General features: G+C 50.5%; 1 protein-coding gene across 1 annotated transcript; it reads left to right on the top strand.

The window, feature by feature from the left end:
- On the top strand, positions 1-16,953 carry ELAVL3 (ELAV like RNA binding protein 3; the record flags this gene model as incomplete). Its single annotated transcript, XM_080930666.1, has 6 exons — positions 1-205; positions 430-533; positions 10,277-10,430; positions 10,540-10,765; positions 12,120-12,158; positions 16,602-16,953. 6 exons carry the CDS (start codon positions 1-3, stop codon positions 16,951-16,953), a joined length of 1,080 nt encoding a protein of 359 aa, XP_080786792.1.
- Positions 16,954-17,998: the final 1,045 nt, after the last annotated feature.

The following is a 17,998-nucleotide window of genomic DNA, read 5'->3' as shown; positions in this document are numbered from 1 at the left end:
ATGGAGTCTCAGGTTGGGGGGGGGCCGGCCGGCCCGGCCCTGCCCAACGGGCCACTCCTTGGGACAAACGGAGCCACTGATGACAGCAAGACCAACCTCATCGTCAACTACCTACCCCAGAACATGACACAGGACGAGTTCAAGAGTCTCTTCGGCAGCATTGGGGACATTGAATCCTGCAAATTGGTTCGGGATAAGATCACAGGTATGGCTCTTTCTGTGTGTGGCCCCAGGTGGGAAGCAGGGAGGAAGGGGCCTCAGAAAAACAAATGTGACCTTGGTGAGGTACTTCAAGAAGACTGGAGCCAGTGTCTCTCTGGGGAACACATTACTGTGGGGAGGATAATAGGGGTGGGACACTGTCCAGTGGCAGGGTTTGTCAGGGACAATGGGCAGACGAGGGAAGTCACTCTTCTGATCCTCCCACAGGGCAGAGCCTGGGCTACGGGTTTGTGAATTATTCTGACCCCAGTGACGCAGACAAAGCCATCAGCACTCTCAACGGCCTCAAACTGCAGACAAAGACCATCAAGGTGAGTGTCCCCACCCTCTGCGACACTGTCCCCCCCATGTCCCTGTCCCCTGCCATCAGCCCCTTCTGCTCCGGAAGCTTCCGTTCCCTTATCTTCCTGTTATTGCCTGGCTTTATCTCCTCACTCATCGGTGTGAGCAGTTATTGTATATTTTATTATTCTGTGTATGTGTGTGCATGCTCACACATGTGCCAATGTATGAGTGGAGATTAGATCAAACTTGTGGGAACTGGTTTTCTCCTTTCACCATGTGGGTCCTGGGAATCAAAACCCAATGGTCACCTTGGCACCAGTGCCTTTACCTGCTGAGTCATTCCCTATGGCTGGAGAAACATCAACAGTATATCACCCTTTCTTTGGAAGGCAGGGAAGCGGTCAGGTCCTGGAGGTAGAACAGAGTGACCAGAACCTCATGAACAGACCCCTGCCCGGTCTTTGTCCTGGAAAAGGGGGTGGGGCTCATCTGCCATCTGGAATCTAATTAGGTACTGGGGAGGGGCAGGCTAGAACAGCCCCTCCCCCACCCTTGTGCAGTGCCCCTCCCCCGTGGCCTGTCTACTCAGCAGCTGCAGCTGGGACCATGTGAGCCCAAGTTCCCTTGAGAGAAATCACCATGGAAACCCCCCTCTCTAACTTGGCCTGGGGGTGTTTGGGCTCCTCCCTTCAAATCTGCTCCAGGACCCCTGGGGAGGCCAGGCGGAGGGTGCCCATCTGGCCCCCAATTTATCATGGGAACAGAAGCATAGGGATCTTTTCCTCTCCCCAATGTGAGGAGAGGAAGATAGCGCCACTGGATGAGCCAGACTTTCTTTGGGTCAGCTTGATCTAGAAGCCCCAGGGATGTGAGGGTGGACCCTAGTGCCTGAAAGTGAATCTTCGGGTGTGCATAAGAGTGGATCGTGACTCTATGGTTGTGGGACACAGTGTGTGCAAGTGACTTGTGCAGACCGGCCTGGATAACTCCAGTCTGAAGGATGGCTGGGAGTGTGGCTGGATGGTAGAGCGCTTACCCAGCCTGCAGAGGCTCTGCGTTCCACCTACCACACAGAATAAACGAATCAATGATTGGGGTAGGGCCTGGGAGACAGCTCCCTTGTTTGGATTGCTTTGAAGATCTGAGTTTAATTCCCAGAACCCTAACCAACGAACCAGATGTGTAAAGCCAGGCTGGCGTAGTGGCACCTTAATCCCAGGATTTAGGATGCAGAGGCAGGCAGATCTCTGTGAGGTGGGGCTACCCTGGTCTACATAGCAAGTTCCGGGGTAACCTGAGCTGTATGACCCTGTCAAAAGAGAAAAGAAAAGACTTGATGTACTTTGCTGCTAACGTAGTATGGAAGGTGAAGCAGGTGGATCCCTGGGACTGTCTCAACGGTGGGCAGCCCCTAATGTCTCTTAAGATTGAACCCTGGCCAACACAGGCACACAACCTTATGCACAGGATTTGAGGACCAGGGCTGAGTTTCTGCAAGTAACACTGCCCCGGCATGCACAAAGCTCGGGTTGGCTCTCCAGCACCACAAACAATGGCACAGCCTGTGATCCCAGCATTCTAGAAGTGGCAACCAGAGCATCAGAAGTTTGAGATCACCTTTGGTCTCATAGCAAGTTCAAAGCCAGCCTGGGCTACATGAGACCCTGTCTCAAGACAAACAGCAGTAGCAACAGGCAAAGTGATTATGAGTGTGCAGACCCTCATGTTAATGTGACACTACAATTCCTGTTGTGGCTTCCAGGATCCACCAGAGGATGTGTCTGTTGGAATAAGATATTTGTGTGGCTCGGTGTGGTTGCCTGTGTCTGAGTTTGTGGGCCCTATGTGCCGTAGTGTTGGTACAGGGTCAGCTCCGATTGCTTTCTTCCTGTAGCTCTGGAGAACCACTATTACAAGCATGGCAGTGACTTTATGACACCCTCCAGCTAGTTTTCTCACCAAAGCTGTGCAGTGGCTGGGTTTGTGTCCAGTAACCACGTTGATCAGATCTAAATTGTGCCCTGGCGGATTTGTACCGAAATGTTTCTAGCTATTCAGATGCCCCAGGTCCATCCTAGTGTGGAGTAAATGAAGACTGTAGCCTATGCTTCCCCTCAGACACCACAGAAGAACAAAAAAGGCCAAGTGATGGCTGAGATGTTGTTGTAGGATGAAGCATTCCCTGGGGAGAAGAAGCATGTACATCTACTCACCCACAACAGAGATCCCATGACAGACTAAAATACAGTACCACCAAATCCAGCATAGTGAGCCATGAGTTCTATTGGGGTTCCTTATAGGAGGGCCATTTACAGAAGCAAAAGTGACTCACAGACAGCTGCATCACCAAGGCACACCCCAGCGTGGGTGACAGCTCACACAGCTGGGGACCTGGTACACACTGCTTGGCTTATCTGAGAGTCTTCTCTGCAGCTCTGTTCTGCTGGTCCGAGAGGGACTCTCAGCTTTTACTGCTTACTCTGGCAGGAAGAGGCCTAGTGATTTTGGTTGGTTTCAGGGACTTCCTGAAACTAAAATTTTGAGTTTACCTTCCTGCTTAAGGAGCATCCTAGATGCAATGTTTCACTGTTTGGCAGTAACACATCCCTTTCTCCTGCTCTTGCATTCTTCCTGCCTCCCTTTCTGCAATGATCCCTGCGCCTTGGAGCAGGCAACTATAGATGTCCACCTGTGGCTGAAAAGTAGGTCCCACTTTTTTTCAGGAGGTCACCAGCCATTATGAGTTGAGGCTGATGAAGGTGATCCAGGGGCCTAAACAGACATTTGACAAGAACTGTGGTTCTCAGCCTTCCTAACACTATGACCTTTTAATACATTTTCTCATGTGTAGTGACCCCCAACCACATCATTATTTCTTGCTACGTCATAACTATAATTTTGCCACTGAGTCATAGTGTAAATGTCTGATGTGCAGGATATCTGATATTTGACCTCCAAAGAGGTCATGACCACACAGGGCGAGAACCACTGGTCTAGAAAAAGCATACAAGTTGCTTCCCCCCTTGGGACCTCTGACCTCAGCCACAGGTTTTTGTCCTGGCTTCTAGTATCCTGTAGGAACTCTCTTTTGGAGCCTTAAGTCCAATTGGAAAACTATTGCTCTCACCTAGGACGGCAAAGCCACTGTTGCACACTCAGGCACAAGGGTCCATAGCTGTGCGGGAATGTTGGTGGCCAGTCTTTACTACCAGCCTGCATGTGGCTCCTTCCAGTACTACAAGAGCCAGGCATCGGTGGGGGTCATGTTCAGTCCCAGCTTTATTCTCCTGTGTTCTACAGTCGAAGCACACACATGCGTTGTCCTGAGCAAGAGGGTGTGTGTGACCTTCAGGCGCAGGCACACAGCCAGCAGCAGCAGCTTTTATGGTTTGTGGGGCCACAGGGGGCTTCCCTGGCCAACAGCTCACAGGAAGGTAGCTCACCCCTGGAGCTGGGGTTTTCATTCAATAAACTAACACCTCTGGTGGGGTTCTTTTTCATCCTCATAGTGTCTTGATTTTTTTTCCTTTCAATGACCCAGCTCCAGTGGGGTTGTAGCTAAGTGGAGAGACAATGCACCTGGCTGTGGCTGATTTTTCTTCTTTTTTGTTCTTTTTTTGTTTGTTTGTTTTTTTGTTTTGTTGTTGTTGCTGCTGTTTGTTTTGTGTAGCCCTGGCTGTCTTGAAATTCACTCTATAAGACCAGGCTGGCCTCGAACTCAGAGACCCTCTTTGCTTCTGCCTCTTGAGTGCTGGAATTAAAGGTGTTCACCAGCACCTGACTGTGATGGTTTTCTAGATCTGCAAAACTTTCAGAGATTAGCTTTAGGTCACCCGTTTAGTTAAAGCTTTTCTCAGAGACTGGTCAGGAGGACAAGGTGACATCCCGAGCCACCGTCCCACAACAAATGGTGGGTTACAAAGAGGCCCTTGAGGAAGCTCTCTGAACGTCTGTTGTTACCTATCCTCAGCAAGCCTCGGGTGATACCAGAGGTTCACAACTAAGAGATACTAAAGTGAAATGTCAGCGAGCTCTGGTACTGCGCTTGCTCCACAGAGCAAGGTTGGCTACAAAGCAAGACGGGAGGCACCAACTTAACCAGCTCCTGTAACCCTCAGTCCTTCTCTCTGAGATGTTACGGTTCCATATCCCAGAGCTCTTCTCTGCTTGACCTACTCGGGGACAAAAGTGACCCTGCTTTCACCCCATGCACCCGGCCTGCTGGCTCCGTGGGTCAGACAGGCCCTGGGCTGACACTATGGCTGTAGCCTCTCTACTCACCACAGCCTGCTGTTCTGGAGTTTGTGGCTGGGCAAACCACCTCCACCTCTAACATAACCCTTGCTGGAGAAGAATGTACCCTCCCTGGTCTGGGGGATAATCACCAGCCCTGCGACAGGCTGGATTGTTTCCCCCAGTACCATTGTAGCACAGGTCTTCTGGGAAAGGCTTGCAGGCTCTCAGAACCCAGCGTGGCTTCTGTCAGGTCTCCTTAGGAGCTTCAGCTCGACACAAACCCTGGCACCTTTGTCTTGGAGTAACTGGGACAGACCTGTCCCTCCGCTTTCCCCTTTCACTGTACCCTCCAGGCTGTTCTTTTCCTTCTTATGCAGGCCTAAGTCATCGAGACCTGTCAAAACCTTTCCTACTTTATAAACATCTTGCCCACCACAGGGCCCAGGCAGCCACTGAAACTCCACCGCAGCCTCCAGGTCCCCGCCCGATCCACTTTTTTTTAACCCCTCCATGAACACGGGTCTATCTGGCTCAGTGAGCTGGGGTTCAGCACAGCTTTCCTTATTTCTATTATCCACAAGAGCGCCTTTCTCCCCTCTCGTCCCTCCATTCCTGGACTTTTATGGAGACCTCAGGAGGGGATATCTGCCTCCTCTTAGAGGCACCGGTGAGCTGGTCCGGTCGGTCACATTGCACGCACACTGTCACAGGTCATGCTGCCCTGGCCTGGAGGAGGGATGGGAGGTTCCACTTCCCAGTTTTCTGCCTCCACAGCAGCCATGATCCCATCTGCTCCCAAGTCCCACAGCCACACATGCCACACCGACACAGGCTCCTTCGCCATGTTTAAAAGTTCTCCGCAAACTTCGGAGTATTTCCTGGTCACTCTGGAAAGGCCCCATCTGTTTGTAGGGCCACAGATCTCCCTATTTTCCATTCTAAAGGTCAGCCTTCAGGGGTATCCTCTACCACTCTGACCACCTCTCTCTCGTCCTCTCCTTCATCTGATTCACCTCCTAAACCGGAGTCTAACACGGAGGAGGCCGCATCTTGCCTTTCTTGCTACAGTTGTTCCTACCTGGCCACCGCCTTGCCCTCAGATCCATTTCTGATTACCCCACAGTGGGCCAGGCAACCTCTGCTGAACTAATCTCAAGACCTCAAAGTCTCTACACTTCCAGCTATTTCCGGGTATCTCCGTCTTCGTGTGGTGGCCCCACCTTACCAAGCACCTTACCACCTCACACCACATACACAACTGCCGTGCTGAGATTCTCACAGACAGCCCTGATTTTGATGGCGCCCCTTGGTGACTTGTCTACCACCATGGCAAGAAGCACTCAATAGCTGTCACAGCACAGCGCACCGCGTGGGAAAAGACGGCTCTCAAGGACTTTCTTCCTTCCTTGTCCTTCTGAGCCTCAGCTGCACGCCATGTCCTCGCTCCTCCTCAGCTCATCTCTGGTTCTGGCGAGTCCCTAATCAGGAGACAAATACGTTAATGTGACAAAGCTTTTCCTGGGGCCACGCAACCTACATATCTACTAATGCCATATAGGGACCCCGCAACAGCCCAGAGTGTGGTGGCTGCATCACCAAAGTCTACTTCAGCATAGTGACAGCTCACAAAAGTTGGGAGCCTGGAGCACCTGAGAGCGGCCTTTCCAGGTGCCTCTGGTTTAAACCTGTTCCAGGCAGTTCAGCTGGTTTCTCCTTCCAGGTAGCCAGTCTGGCCTCACAGTCATTTTTGTAGCTCGGACTTAGAGTCTTCTCTGCAGCTCTGTTCTGGTCTCAGAGGACTCTCAGTGTTTCCTGCCTACTCCAGTGAGAAGAGGCCCTAGTGAATCTGGTCAGTTTCAGGGACTTCCTGAAGCTATTTTGAGTTAATTATTCTCCTGTATGAGGAGAATCCTTCAGGATGGAATGGTTCTGTCTTGGAGGAACTTTGTGAGGTGCTTGCTGCAAACGCCTGAGGACCTAAGTTCAGATTCCCAGAACTCAAGCAAAGGTGGACAGGGTTGTAGGCATCTGCAGTCTCTTGCAGGGAGACAGGAAGTGGAAACAGACTGTCTGGAAGCTTACAGGCCAGGTGTGCCTGTGTCCACAGCAGCAAATGAGACCAAGTGAGGGGACTGACACTTGTGGCTGTCCTCTCTCACACACGTGCTGTAGGATTGTCAATCTATCTATACAGACGTGAGGTGATAGATCCACCCTGTGCCTTACAGGACCTGAGACCTCAGATGCCATCCCTGATTGGGTCATCACTCACGGCTGCAGGTCCTTCCTGGCTGTTCAGGGCTCCATAGTGAGACCAAAACTCACCATTCTAATCCGGGTGTGGTGGCACACACCTCTAATCCCAGCACTCTGGAGATGGAGCAGGTGGGTTCCTGAGTTGGATGTCAGTCTGGTCTACACAGTGTGCTCCAGACCACTGTCTCAACAACAGCAACAAACAAACAATCAAAACCTGCACAGTCCCATGGTGGAGTTAGAGAACCTCAAACACTAGGCTGCAAATTTTATTTATTTATTTATTTATTTATTTATTTATTTATTTATTTATTTATTTATTGTGAAAAGAAAAATAAAATTTTTGGAGGCGGGCTGTCCCCTGGCGGCCCCGAGCATGCTGTATAGACCAGACAGGTCTGAACTCACATGGACGTGTGCCTGCCTCCATCTCCAGAGTGCTGGTATGGCAGGTGAGCGTCCCCACACTCAGCTGGCAAGAGAGAGCGTCTCTCTTGCCAGCTGAGTGACAGCCCCAGTCCTAACTGGGTTTTTGGTTGTCTTTTTTATTTCATAACATTTATGCATGATGTTTGTGTGGGGAAAGCCAGAGCTTTTGGAGTCAGCTCTCTCCCTCTACCCAGTGAGTCTGAAGGATCAAACTTGGGTCACCAGGCTTCTGCACCATCTCAACAGCCCCTAATTAGTTATTTGTAAGGAAGCAGTGCAGCCCCACAAAGCCTCTCCCCAAACAAATGCCAGCCCATAACAATGGTCCCTGTCTACCCCAGGTTCAGAGGTTTGAATAGAAGCAGAGAAAGCAGACTTCAGCAGAAAGGAGGGGGAGGGGCTCTTATGACCCTCCACCCCACAGACTGGTCACCCCACTGACACTTGTGGGCGGGACCCCTGCACCAAGTCTCCAGGACACAATGAGCTGGGGTTCCACAATACTCCGTAAACAGACTTTTCTTTTCCCCACTTCACAATACTGGGATTGTGTCTCCTACTGCGACCGACCGTCTGAGCTGGCTGACTTGTGAGCAGCTGCCGAGCTGAGGATTGGTGAGATGCTGCCTTAGCAATGCTGCAGACTGAATGGCCGCATCGAAACATGGAACTCAAAGCCAGAGAGATCACCTTGAGATAATGTCACTGGGGGCCAGTGAGAGGGGCCAGCAGGTTGACACACACTTGCTGTCCAACCCGATGACTTGAATTTTATCACACAGACCCACATGATGCAGGGGCAGAGGCGACACCCCAAGCTGTCCTGTGACCTCTACACATGGACTTTGGATAGTGTACACATACACACAAACTAGAAATAATGTAGAACAAAACCAAAGCTGAGAAGGGGGGTCATAGGGAGGGCGTTTCAGATTGTAGACGGCAGAAAGAGTTTCTATGGGGTAGGGTAGAGACAGGGCTTCCGACTCACTCTGCGGACCAGGCAGGCATTCTGTCTAACCCTTCGGAGTATTAGTATTTCAGACAGGAGACACCAAGGCCAGCACTTTGAGACTTTCAAGCATCAAAAACAGCAAGTGCCTGGTCCATCTGGGGTTAAGGAAAAGAAGCATGGGTGTGGGGACAGGTGAAAGCAAGGTCCTGGGGTCAGGGAGCTCAGAGGTAGTAAGCACTTGGGCTGGGGAGAGGTGCCTGCTTCCAAGCTTGAAATCTGAGTTCAACTCCTGGGGCAGACATGGTGGAACTGGAGAACCACCGTTCCAAAGCTGCTCTCTGAGGGTGGGGGCTGGAGATTGGCTTAACAGTAAAGAGCACTGGCTGCTCTGGCAGGAAACCAAGGTTCAATTCCCAGCATCCACAGAGCAGGTCACAACACTCTATAACTAGTTCCAGGTAAGCCAGTGCCCTCTTCTGGCTCCTGTGGGTACTGCAGCACACAATGAGCAAGCATGCCAGAAGGGAAAACACTCAAACACATAAAAATAAAATAGGACTTTTTATAAAAGTTAACATTTTTGAGATGAGCAGTGGTGATACACACTTTTAATCTCAACACTCAGCAAGCAGAAACAAAAGGATCTGTGAGTTTGAGGTCAGCCTGGTCAACATAGCAAGACAAACAGCTTAAAATTTTGGACAAGGTCTTTATGTAGCCCTAGCTGTCCTTACGCTCACACAGGTCCGTCAGCTCCAAATCCCACCCACCCCCATGCCACAGGCACAACATTATATTTGTAACCGTTGCAAACAACTTTCTTTTCTGGGCTCTCTGAGAAGGCACGGGTCATCCACTTTTGCAGAAAGTCCTCTTCCTGTGATCTGCCATACCAGACTTGCTTTGGTTGTGCTGAGGCAAGGTCTCAGCTACACCACCCTGGCTGTCCAGGAACTCACTGGATAGACAAAGCTGGCCTCGAACTCACAGAAGTCTGCCTGCCTCTGCCTCTGCCTCCTCAGTTCCAGACACCCTCCTGGCTCTCCCAAACTTTTCCTTTTCTTGAGACAAGCTCTCATGAGTTGTCTTGACCCATAAGTTAAGACTGGATGCCAGTGAAACCAGGGATTACCCAGTGTGCACAGTGACATTTGGCTTTTTTTTTTTTTTAATGGTGGGGGTGTTTTTTTTTTTTTTTTTAAAGATTTATTTATTTTATATATAAGTACACTGTAGCTGTCTTCAGACACACCAGAAGAGGGCATCTGATCTTATTATAGTTTGGGAGCCACCATGTGGTTGCCAGGATTTGAACTCAGGACCTCTGGAAGAACAGTCAGTGCTCTTAACCACTGAGCCATCTCTCCAGCCTTTTTTTTTTTTTTTTAAGATAAAAAAATTATTAGTACTAATCCCAGTATTTGGGAGGCAGAGGCAAGAGGATCTTTGAGTTCAAGTGAGGCCAGCCTGGTCTACAGAGTGAGTTTCAAGACAACCGGGACTACACAAAAACTCTTTCTCAAAATAAAGTTAATTATTATTATTGGGGGGTAAGCAGTGTCAAGGTCAGGATGACCTTTGGCGGCCTTTGCTTTCTCCTTCCACCATTGGTTCTGGGGAACAATCCCAGGCTGTCAGAGTTTCCTGTAGAGCCATCTCCCCGAGCTTTCTGCTTTGCTCTTTGAGACAGGATAACATGTGGCTCAGCCCACACTTGAACTTAATATATAGTAGAAGATGATTTTTAATTTCTGATCCTCCTGCCTCCGCCTGCCTGGCACTGTGGTGCTAGGTGCATATTACCCTGTTTTGTGGTGCTGAGGATGGCAGGGGGTGCAGTTCTGAAGCCTGTCGGTTTCTATGACCCTCACTGTCCCCTGGTCCCCCACCCAGGTGTCCTATGCACGTCCCAGTTCTGCCTCCATCCGGGACGCCAACCTGTACGTCAGTGGCCTCCCCAAGACCATGAGTCAGAAGGAGATGGAGCAGCTCTTCTCCCAGTATGGCCGAATCATCACTTCCAGAATCCTGCTGGACCAGGCCACAGGTCAGAATGCAGGAAGGGAGGGTGCACTGGGCAGGGGTGTCCCGGGGAGGGGAGAGTCATGTGGGAAGGCATAGAGTGCCCCAGACTGATGCACTCATACCCCTCGCAGGTGTCTCTCGGGGTGTGGGGTTCATCCGCTTTGACAAGAGGATCGAAGCAGAGGAGGCCATCAAGGGACTGAATGGGCAGAAACCACTGGGTGCCGCTGAGCCTATCACAGTCAAGTTTGCAAACAACCCAAGTCAGAAGACAGGGCAGGCCCTGCTCACCCACCTGTACCAGTCCTCTGCCAGGCGCTACGCTGGTCCCCTGCATCATCAGACACAGCGCTTCCGGTGAGCCAGAGTCCCCAGACCCTAGGTCAGGTGCCCCAAGCCTGCAGCCGCTCTCCCTGGGTGAACCTGTTTTCTGCAGAGAGTGGGGACCCAGGGACACTCCACCATTAGGAACGTGGCCTAGTACATAGGACAGAAGCTAAGTGTGTGCTGGCCACTACAGTTGGCAACAACTTGAGGTCCAACTGAGGCTTTCTGTCTCGCTCTGTCTCTGTCTGTTTCCCCCACTCCACCCCAACCCCCATATCTTAGTTTTGGTTTCTATTGCTGTGACAAAGCAACATGACTAAAAGCACTGTGAGGATAAAGGAGTTTATTCCATCTTACAGCAAACAATCCACCACGAGAGGCAGTCAGGGCAGGAACCTGGAGGTGGGAACTCCAGAGACCATGGAGCACCGTTTACTGACCTGCTGTGTGTGCCTTGCTCAGCCCAGGTCCAGCTGTACAGAGCTGGCACAGCCCACATCAACCAAGAAAATGCCCTCAGACTTGCCCGTAGGCCAGTCTGATGGAGGCAGCTTCTTGATTGAGGTTCCTCCTCTTAGATGACCCTAGTTTGTGTCCAACTGACAAATAACAAAACAGTAAGCAAAAAAAACCTAAGGAAACAACCTGGACACCCAGTCTCTCCTGTTCTTCTCTTTCTCTGTCTGTCTGTCCTTTCTCCTCTGTCTTTCTCTGTGTGCATCTGTCTTTTTAAGCATCTGTGTGTCTGTCTCTCCTGTTCTGCTTCTCTTTTGGTCTCACTGAGCCTGTTTCTCTCCATGTCTCTGTCTCTCTCTGCCTGTGTTTCTCTTTCTTTCTTTGTCTCTCCTTTTCTCTTTTCTCTCTCTGCCCATCCACCACCACTACACATGGCCTCAGCTTCCTCGTGGATAATGCCGCGACCAGACGTTTCCTCTCATTGCGTTCTGGCCATGATGACATTGTCTGCACGGTAACCGGGTAGAACAGATTGTGCTGGGTCTTTTTACTGCGAATTCTTCACCCCAGATAGACTGTCCAAGCCCAAAAGAAGTCTTGAACTCAGGATCCAGACTGATAACTCTCAGACACTCTCGTGTGGGAGCTCCCGGTGGACCTGGGATGGTCCAAGCTGCCCATCTTCCTCCGGGCAGGACCCAGGGGCGTAGCCTGAAGAGCAGGACAAGGACATTCAGACTGGCGGCAGCAAGGATAATAAGAAACAGTCCCAAATGAGTGAGGTTCCGTGCCAGGCAGTGTCCAGCCGGGCTGGGAGCAGGCGGCGGGGGCAGGGCCAGGCTGAAGGCTGTGGGGGTGGGGAGGACTGGCTGTCACATCATAGGGGGTGGGTCACAGGCCACTCTGACAGCTACTTCTGCCTCCACAGGCTGGACAATTTGCTCAACATGGCCTACGGAGTCAAGAGGTAACAGTGCCCTGCCGTACTGTCTCCATCCCTCATAACCCCCTTCCCTTGATGACCCTCCTCTAACCCCTGCATGTACCTTTTCTCTGGGACCACTGGGTAGCCATTCTGCCTGTGACTAGATGACAGCCCTGAGACCATGAACAGAGCTAATGTCTAGAGAGAAAGCAGCCAGATGAGGTCATGGAGGGCTGTCTGTTGCTTTCCTTGTTTCTCTTTTTTTAATAGTATCTTTCGAGTTTTTTAAAACTTGTTTATTTTTATTTCACGTGCAATGATGTTTTTGCCTGTATGTATGTCTATGTGTGGATGTCAGAAGCCCTGGAACTGGAGTTACAGACAGGTGTGAGCTGCCATGGGGGTGCTGGGAATTGAACCTATGCCCTTTGGAAGCCAGTGTTCTTGATGGGCTGAGCCATCTCTCCAGCTCCTCACACAAATCTTTTACCATCTCAACAAAAGTAGGCATTTGTGACCCCTAGCTCCCACATTAACCCTCTGAGAGCCACAGACAACTAATTGTTTTGGGTGCTAAGAATGTGACCTTAGGAGTTCTGCATATGATGCCTGCACTGAGCCATACCCCAGCCCCTCACTGGGGGATTCTAATCAGGGGCTCAGTAGCCATTCCCTGAGCCCCACACATCAGCTACCATTGTTGGCGCTCTCAAATTCCGTGGAAGGCTCCCCTGCCTCCCCACAGTTGCTATGAACCTTGAGCTCTTCCGAGCTTCATCAACAGCCCTGCTCTGTAGAAGGTTTCATGTTGATTGTGTCATAAGCTGTTGGGAATATGTTGAATATCAAAAGCTGGGCTTGAGGCCAAGGGATATAGCATGGTCCAGGTGGACATGATCCCTCGTGAACATGAACTGAGACAGAACACAGGGCTTGGCATGTAATAAAAGATGGCCACATATTAATCCTGTCACTGATGTTCCTGGTCCCAACCCCACAGGAATGAGATGTGTGACTGGTACTTAGGGCAGTGCAGGGCCAGCATAAGAGATGACTGTGACCCAAGAGGGACCTGAAGGTTACCTAGCAGCAGGAATGTCTAGTAGAAGACTCAGAGCAGGGTGACTTAGTTCTGAGGGTGGAGTCAGTGGGAAGTAGCTTTTTTAAAAAAATTAATTCGATCAACAAACAACCAACCAAGTGTTACCTGAAAGGTGAGACAGCCAAGAAAACAGTGCCAGGAACACGGTGGTGACGTGGACAGTTAGTTGTCATCCTTACCCATCAGGACTTGTGGACACCAACCCAGAGCTTCCATGGAAACCTATATGTCTGATTTACTTACATTCTACTTGTTTGTCTATACGATTGTTTATGAGACAGGGTGTCACTGTGAGGCCTGGTGCTCTGGAACTCACTCTGTAGACCCGGGCTGGCTTGGAACTCACAGGGACCCACCTGCTCCGGGAGAACTAGGATCAAAGGCGTGTGCCATTGGCCTATATGATCATGATTACTAGTTATCATCATTACCGTCATCACCATTTTGTACTGGAGAGGATACCCAAGGCCTTTTGAATACGCATTAAGAGCACACGCCCAGCCCTCTGTCTCCTGACACAGGCCCTTGTGTAGTGCTGACAGGTCAGCAGCCCTGGCTGAGCATGTCCTTGAACTCACTGCTCCCTTGAACGTGAGGTTGCAGGTATGTTCGGTTTACTTTTTGCTTTTTATTTTGAGCTTATGATTCTCCTGCCTCAGCCTCCTAATGACAAGCTGTACCACCAGACCAGCTTCTTCCTCATGACTCACAGATAGGTTTGCCCTTTCCTTAGATGTTAGTAACCTCGGCACATGATCTGTTTTCTATACATGGAGAATATTCATCTTCTTCCTTAAAGGAAACATTTTTACCAGTTTCTTCTAGGAATCTCTAAGTCACCAGTATTAGCTATTAACTAATTAAAATAAGGGTTCCTTCCCATAGAAACCATGATTTTAGACAGTCTGACAGTCAAATGACTAAGTGCTGATGGGAAGGCAGCGTATATTGCTTGAATACACTGCAAACAACGTGACATTCCGTCAAGCCACTCAAAACAGTGTACACTCTTTGCTTTGGTTCTCCTGAATTATTTATTCTCTTTACTCTTCTTCCCCTCCCCCTCCTTCCCTTCTTCTAGACAGTCTTACTATGTAGCTCTGGCTGGACTTGAACTCACAGAAATCCTTGTCCCTGCCTCCTGAATGTTAGATCAAAGGCATGTGCTGCCACACAAGGCCTTTTTGCTATTGCTGCTTCCACTTCCTTCTCCTTCTCCCCTTCTTCTGTTTTGAGGTTTATTTTAATATGGGTTCTCATATATCCCAGGTGACTTCAAACTTGAGGTATAGCTGGAGATGAGATTGAACTCCTCATCCTCCTGTCTCTGCCTGCCAAGCGCTGGAATGACACACGTGAGACATCCATCACCATGTTTGGCTTTCTGTGAAGTAGAGGCAGGGATGGGGCAGTTTAGAGCTGGAGAGATGGTAACACAGGCATGAAGACCTGGGTCCAGAGCTCCAGCACCCGTGTAAAACCCAGGATTGGTAGTGCAAATCTATAATGCCAGTGCTGGGGCAGACAGGCAGATCCGAGGTGTGTGTGTGTGTGTGTGTGTGTGTGTGTGTGTATGTGTGTGTGTTGGGGGGTGCCACATGGTGACTCACAGCCATCTGTAGCCCAGTTCCAAGGGTTCTGTCACTGTCTTCCAGCTTCTGCTTCACTTAGGTACATGCAGGCAAGCACTCACAAAAACAAAATAAATACCAACCAGCGATCCCACCCACCTAATCTCAGTAAGAGGAAGGATCTCTGAGTCTGGAATAACCAAAATAAACAAATAAATCAAAAAAATTTTAAAAGCTTAAACAAGCAAACAAAACCAATTTGTGAGCTTTGTTTCTGGACATTTTCATTTAATATTTTCAAACCATAGGCAACCACAGGTAATTGAAACTGGAGAAAGAAAGACTTTGAGTTAGGAGGGGATACTGTTTGTGATTTGGGTAGAAAAGTCCAGAAAGGCAGACAGATGAGAAGGTGCTGAACTGGCTGGGCTCCCAGAGGACACCCTGCTCAGCTCCTGTAGGCCAGCTTCCACTCACGCAGGGTAAGGCAAAATGGAGTGAGAGTTGTCAGGCAGGGCTAGCATGTGCTAGGTTCCTTCCCCAGGACCACACCATGGAGGCTGTGGCAAAAACTACAAAAAACTACAATCCAGTTTGAGGCAGCATGGGGTACAAATTCAGTTTCTCTCTTGTCTCTCTCCCTCTCTGTCTTCCTCTCTCTCTCTCTCTCTCTCTCTCTCCACACACACACACACACACACACACACACACACAAACACACACACCATTGGTTTTAAACAATGCTTGCCTGGTATGCACAAAGCTTTAGGTTTAATCTCAACACTGCATGAGCCAGTTGTGCAGTGTCTTAGGCCAGGTGTGCAGTGTCTAGGGCCAGGTATGCAGTGTCTAAAGCCAGGTGTACAGTGTCTAAAGCCAGGTGTGCAGTGTCTAAAGGCAGGTGTGCAGTGTCTAGGGCCAGGTGTGCAGTGTCTAAAGCCAGGTGTGCAGTGTCTAAAGCCAGGTGTGCAGTGTCTAGGGCCAGGTGTGCAGTGTCTAGGGCCAGGTGTGCAGTGTCTAGGGCCAGGTGTGCAGTGTCTAAAGCCAGGTGTGCAGTGGCTTAGGCCAGGTGTGTAGTGTCTAGGGTCAGGTTGCAGTGTCTAGGGCCATGTGTGCAGTGGTTTTGGCCAGGTGTGCAGTGGCTTAGGACAGGTGTGCAGTGTCTAAAGCCAGGTGTGCAGTGGCTTAGGCCAGGTGTGCAGTGGCTTAGGCCAGGTGTGCAGTGTATAGGGCCAGGTGTGCAGTGTCTAAAGCCAGGTGTGCAGTGGCTTAGGCCAGGTGTGCAGTGTATAGGGCCAGGTGTGCAGTGTCTAAAGCCAGGTGTGCAGTGGCTTAGGCCAGGTGTGCAGTGGTTTGGGCCAGGTGTGCAATGCCAGCCAGCTTTTGAGAGGTATTGGCAGAAGCACAAGTTCCAGATCAGCAGGCAGGAAGAAAAAACAAAACCAAGAAGCCATCAGTGGCTACATGGCAAGCAACAACCCATGTATATATTCTATGTAGTCAACTGGGCTATACAAAAAAACTGAGCGAAAAGGTGTTCCTAGGGAAGGATCAAAGGTCATGAGGTCAGGATAAAGATGGCACTTAGGATCATGGGTAATATCTGGAGAGCTTTGGAGGTCAAGAATGTTTGTAGGTCAGGGGCTGGTGTCTCAGTGGGGTCAAAGACAGGTAATGGGGTCACAACCAGGTTAAGATGCTACAAGTGTCTACAAGGGTCTTACATACAGCACACGGGTATGGGGTTCTCCCCGTGGGGGAGTCGGAGGCATGCTGGGGATCAGGGCAGAGCCCGCGTGACCCCCAAAGTAGTCCCCTGTCGCTCATCGCCAGGTTCTCCCCAATCGCCATCGATGGCATGAGTGGCCTGGCAGGCGTGGGCTTGTCTGGAGGCGCTGCAGGCGCTGGCTGGTGCATCTTCGTGTACAACCTGTCCCCAGAAGCGGACGAGAGTGTGCTGTGGCAGCTTTTCGGACCCTTTGGGGCGGTCACCAATGTCAAGGTCATCCGAGACTTCACCACCAACAAGTGCAAGGGCTTCGGCTTTGTCACCATGACCAACTACGATGAGGCAGCCATGGCCATCGCCAGCCTCAATGGCTACCGCCTGGGCGAGCGCGTGCTGCAGGTGTCCTTCAAGACCAGCAAGCAGCACAAAGCCTGAGCATTTACCGCCCTCCCTCCCCGGGCAGCAGAGAGAGAGAGAGAGAGAGAGAGAGAGAGAGAGAGAGAGAGAGAGAGAGAGAGAGGGATAGAGAGAGAATGTGCACAATCGCAAGAGCAGGCAGACCCACACACCTGCAAAACACCACAGGGTGAGCATCCGGATGGGGAGGGTCCACAGGGAATTGGCGGGGGAGGGGGGTGTCCCCCACCCTGTTTTCCTTGCTTTCCCCACCCCAGGCTGGGGCTTGTTCACTCTCTCGTCTTGGTTTGGTTCATGGTGATGGCTTTTGTTTCTTTTTTCGGCTAAAAACAAAAAGAAGAAAGCAGAGAGGAGACCCCCCCATCCCATCTCACCCTCACCACCCTGCATGGGACGGCTTAGGGGACACAATGGTGCCCTACCCAGGCCTCCCTAGCCCAGGCCTGTCCTATACCGAGAGAAAGGGGAGGGAACAGGTTTAATAATCCCCAAAACAGCAAAAAACATGAAAGAGGGGTGTGGGCATCCCCATCCCCCGCCCCAGTCCCTGGGCAGAAAACAGGGAGCAGGGTTGGGGCAGAGCAGGAAGCAGAAAAAAAAAGGGTGGGGTGGGGTGGGAGGGGAAGAAAAACTCTATTTTTGTAAAAAGGGAAAAAGACCTTGTGGAGAATTTTTACTGGGGATTCTTGAACTTGGAAAAAAAAATCACAAAAAAAAAAAAAAAAAAAAAGACAAAAAAAAAAAAAAAGAAGAAAGAAACTATTTTGGCAAGTTATGTTTACCAACTACTGGGGCAGGGGTGCAGGGAGCAGGCTGAGGGCTGAGAGTCCACAGGGCCGGCAGCGCGCACGAGCCCACAGACACACACAAACACACACGCACATAAGCAAACATGGCCACAAGACTGGAAGGACCTTTTGGACACAGATACACAACACATAGATACAGAAACATTTCAGGATACATTCAGGAAGGGTGACCAAATCCACACCAGAAGGCAGAGACGCTCTGGCCGAACATTGGCGCCGGCTTGTCCACAGAACCATGTGATGTGTGAAATCCA

Source organism: Micromys minutus, assembly GCF_963924665.1.
Source record: "Micromys minutus genome assembly, chromosome: 16".
Classification (NCBI taxonomy): domain Eukaryota; kingdom Metazoa; phylum Chordata; class Mammalia; order Rodentia; family Muridae; genus Micromys; species Micromys minutus.
This window is presented reverse-complemented; position numbering and strand designations above follow the sequence as displayed.